Source organism: Pundamilia nyererei, unplaced genomic scaffold (genome assembly GCF_000239375.1).
Source record: "Pundamilia nyererei isolate P.nyererei 1_Seehausen unplaced genomic scaffold, PunNye1.0 scaffold00257, whole genome shotgun sequence".
In the NCBI taxonomy this organism is placed as follows: domain Eukaryota; kingdom Metazoa; phylum Chordata; class Actinopteri; order Cichliformes; family Cichlidae; genus Pundamilia; species Pundamilia nyererei.
Genome location: NW_005187658.1, coordinates 746,458 through 750,606, shown reverse-complemented (window position 1 = coordinate 750,606; position 4,149 = coordinate 746,458). Strand labels below are relative to the sequence as shown.

Genomic DNA, 4,149 nt, shown 5'->3' with positions numbered 1-4,149 from the left:
CATTAAAACAATCACACAAACTGCAACAGATTTCTGACTGATTCACACCAACCAGTCATGTTCAAATTCAGACACTTATGAACTACTCTGTACTCAAACATTGTGTAAACACACTTTATAATAAGTGATACCAAAAGACATGTAGTGCACATCTTTACTTTGTTAATGTGAAGTAACTTCTACATTTATTTCTAGCCAAGTTTTTTTGTTTTTCCAAACTTATGTTACACTAAGAAACAATGTTTTTCACGTGAAAAAAAAACTGTGATATGGGAAAATGACAGAAAAGATGTTTATAGTGCTACAGTAGCGAATGAAGACGAGAGTCCTGCATCAACAAAAACAAGTAAATACCAGAGTAAAATCTGTTCATCTGTACGAGGTTTGCTTTTTCAGCCTTTACTGTAGGTACTTGCACTCACAAGTATCTAAAACAATTTAAAAACACGTGAAACGTCATATTGGTTCATAAAACCTACTAGAGCCATAAACACTGGCTTACATTTTCTGTAACACCTTCCTTCTAAAGGAAGTTAGTGTCTTAAACATTTGGGGCAGCAAGGATTTTTTCAGACAGGCAACATGGTTAGGCATTTATAGTTGCTGAACTGCTGCTCTGACTGGCTTTTCAGTTCTTACCCACTTAGTAACTAATGTCTTATATAGTCATACCAATCTCCTCAATCTTCCAGCCACTGGAGTTTTTTCCAAACTTGTATACAAGCCTCCTGCCATCGACTCGTTCCAGAATCTCCCTCTTATAGTAATACCTGCAGATGGAGAAGTTTCAGTTACTTGAAGTTCAGCACATAGCATATCATCCCCTTCATCATCTGGTGCTCAGTTTAAAACAACTGAGCGTTTTATATGTGAAGCGGAGAGTCTTAATGAGCCTGCCATAACAATCTTCTGGCTTCTGTGACCTGGAGGAGCTATGTATCCAGTGCAACTCTGATTAGTTGGGCTAAAGTTTGATTCATAGTTAAAGCAAAAGCATCTGAAAAGTATCTTAAATGTGACGAAGCTGTCACTGCTGTTACTGCAGCATGTGTTTTTAGCCTTGTTACAATATTTTCTTCTGAATCATATCTGATTCAAATATCTGATTAAATTGTTGAGATTGAGGAAGAAGTAAAGGAAGGGCTGCTGCAAGAACTCACCTCATTGCACGGCTGAGCTTTTCATATGTCATGCTGCTGTTTTTCTTCTTCTGGCCCCACATCTGAGCCACAGCTTCAGATTTGAGGAACTTAAAGACACCCTCACGGCGGTCCTCCCATTTCATTAGGCCCTGATTCTTTTCTGGGTGGATCAGAATGTCTCTGATGAATTCCCACAGGTGAGTGCCACGAGGTGCTGAAGACAGTGGGACAAAATAAGCTAAATGTCTGTTTGCATGTGCATGCTGCATTAGCATAAAGCAAGCAAGAAGAAAAGATCAATATCTGTGGTCTAGTAAAGATGCAAATTAAATGCAAAATAGAATCTGTAAAATAGTTCAGTGTTCAGATGCATGCCTACTGAAACGGTTTTACATTATGAGTAAGACAGCATTTGTGGGCTTACCATGTTTGTTTTTCTTTGGATTGTCATATATGTTGCTGCTGTGCTCTCTGCTGACTTTAGGAGGTCGCCCCCGTGGTCGTTTCAATCGGGACTCTCCATTCTCTGGCTTGATGTACACTTCTGTCGATGAGATGGTGACTTATCAGAAATGAATCGAAATACAGGGAATGCAAATAACTTCAAACGTTTTTTGTTGTTGTTTTTTCTTGTTTACTCACTTGAAATCGGAGGGTAAGAGAACTCGGGGTCAGATTCGCTGCTGCCAGACTCTGGTGAACCGATGCTTGGAAAGCCAAACATGCCAGCTGAATACATGAGAGATATATTTTTAATAACATTCTTGAACTTGAATGATAACAAGTCTTGACAAATATGAAGATAAAATACTAACTGTTGGAGGAGGAGCTGTACTCGCTGTCAGAATGATTATCAGACAGGTAGCCAGTGTCTCTCAGTGGTGTCATTGGTTCCATGGTCAGAGTAGTCAGATCATAGTCATCCTGATAGTCAAATTCTCTTTTGTTGACAGCTTCTTCAGCTGTAAGTAGAAATTAGCAAGTCCACTTGTAAACTAGTCCACATAATATGTCAACTTTGAACATATCGGTATAAGATGTACCTTGACCAATTTTAATTGTGCTGAGTAGAGGAAAGTTCTGTCCAAGGTTGTCCAAGAAGTTGTCCAAGAGCTGGCAGGTCTCGTTCAGTTCTTGTCCTGATAACATCTGCATCTCTGGGGAAGGAAAGATTAGTTTACATGTATTTTTCATACATAAAAATAATTCTTCTTCACATAGCTAGATGTTAGAAATAGTTCAGTTATGTATGGATATTTTCAGCTGTTGCTGTCAGTAAATTGTTCCTGAATAACATGAGCATTTTACCAGGCATTTTGCTCTTGTGCTCCTGTAGACTCTGATAGAGGTGTGGGCCAAGCTGCACACCAAAGATCCCAATCATCTGCTCCCGGTTCATCTGGCAAAGGGCGGAGCCATCCATGGCACAGTTTGCCAGACTAAGGGTGTTTGCATCGAACTTGGTGCTCTCTACTTGGTCACTGATCCACTCCAACACATGATCTGCTGTCCAGTAATTAGGGCTGATCTGCCTGTACCCCTGACCTGCAGCGACAGCCAGAGATTATTTATTATTCCTGAGCTGTGCAGATACTCAGTACACACTAAGCTTTAACAGAAATTTAGCATATTTTCATAAAAACCATGATCTTGGTTCATACACACAGGTTTGAATCTGACAATAAGGCACTTTTAGTTTAGCTTAACTTTGAAGCCCGTCTCTAAGTTCGAACAAATAAAGTGAAACTGTTTTAACCATGAGGTCACAGCATTCTCCTGTTATGCGGTTATGCTGAGTTAAACATTACTTGCCTGGTAAATCATTTAGTGAGTGACTAAATAAGGTCAAAGCAAAGGTGAGCAGGCTGGCTGAAGTTTGAAAGAGAGCGTCTGTTTACTTTGAGATTAGTCTGTAGCTGAAACTAGACTGGCCTGGTTAACTAAAGCTTCAAAGCCAAGAGACTTAACATGTTGAAAATCTTTTGTCTGACACAGATCAGCTAAACACGTGAATTGTGTGACAGTGCAAGGTCAGAAATAACATGTCTCTTCTCACCAGCTATGTTGGAACTGTATGCTGGATTGCTGATTTGCAGCGGACTGATGCTGGAAAGCATAGTGGCCTGATGTTGCAGCACATCTGGCAAACCAGTCTGATACATGGTTAGGTTAGCATGAGTCAGAACAGTGCTGAGGCACGGCGATGACATGGAGGCACTGTGAAATATAGAAAATGCTTCTTTACATCCCAGAAAAACTAGCAAACAGGAAACCAGCAAACAAAGCTTATTAAAAGCAGGATCATTAGTTAGGTATGTATATAATTTACCTGATTACAACACTGGCCACAATATGATGAAACAGAAAGACGTCCTAAGACAATCCAGTGTCTGGATTCTGCTGTTTGAGTACCACTGCCCTCTCTGGCTCGGTATCCACGGCAAAAAAATGTAACTGCTTTTACCTTATGAGCTTTATAGTTGTGGGGGATGGACTCAGGTAAATTCAGGGGAATTCCACCTGAACATGGCCACGCCTCCATTGCTACTCCTCCCCCAGTTTCCTGAGAACTTGATCAACAAAACAAACCTGCCCTGCCTTTTATTCTTCGCTTATATTTCTACATCATATTTTGTACACTGACTGGGCAGCTTTCATAGGCTTCTTTTTCCTTAGATTTTTGTTGCTTGACATTTCTTTTGTTCCATTACAGTTCTTATTCTAGGTCCCTTTTGAAATACTTTTACATTTCTACTGTTTTTCAACTAACTTGACATATTTAAATGTCAAGGTATTGACACAGACATGTTTCACATCAGTGAGGAAGGGGTGTGTGTGATAGACATTTGCAAATAGTCACGATCTAAAAAATAGACACAAAGAGGTACCTGTCCTGTGAGGACAGGTACCTTTATCAGTTTTGCCAGTCACCACAGGCAAACAGTGATAAAAGAATGTTATGTAGCTTCTCAAACTTCTACTGCACCCAGCTGCCTTGTTTGACACA

General features: G+C 40.0%; 1 protein-coding gene across 1 annotated transcript; it reads right to left on the bottom strand.

Annotated features, from left to right (window-relative positions):
• Positions 1 to 238: 238 nt before the first annotated feature.
• Positions 239 to 3,573, bottom strand: elf3 (E74-like factor 3 (ets domain transcription factor, epithelial-specific)). The gene is made up of 9 exons (XM_005749888.1): positions 3,472 to 3,573; positions 3,199 to 3,359; positions 2,451 to 2,687; positions 2,186 to 2,299; positions 1,958 to 2,104; positions 1,785 to 1,871; positions 1,567 to 1,686; positions 1,161 to 1,356; positions 239 to 770 (listed from the first exon to the last, which is right to left on the bottom strand). Exons 2-9 carry the CDS (start codon positions 3,350 to 3,352, stop codon positions 659 to 661), a joined length of 1,167 nt encoding a protein of 388 aa, XP_005749945.1. The 5' UTR covers positions 3,353 to 3,359; positions 3,472 to 3,573; the 3' UTR covers positions 239 to 658.
• Between the last annotated feature and the right edge of the window lie 576 nt (positions 3,574 to 4,149).

Bases quoted from the DNA above. Each gene is read 5' to 3' on its own strand.
- elf3 (XM_005749888.1), bottom strand. From the start codon at position 3,352: ATGTCATCGCCGTGCCTCAGCACTGTTCTGACTCATGCTAACCTAACC. The intron at 2,300-2,450 runs GTAAAATGCTCA...TTCCTTCCCCAG, and splicing joins GCACAAGAGCAAAATGCCTG to AGATGCAGATGTTATCAGGA. The intron at 771-1,160 runs GTGAGTTCTTGC...CTCCATCTGCAG, and splicing joins AAGCTCAGCCGTGCAATGAG to GTATTACTATAAGAGGGAGA.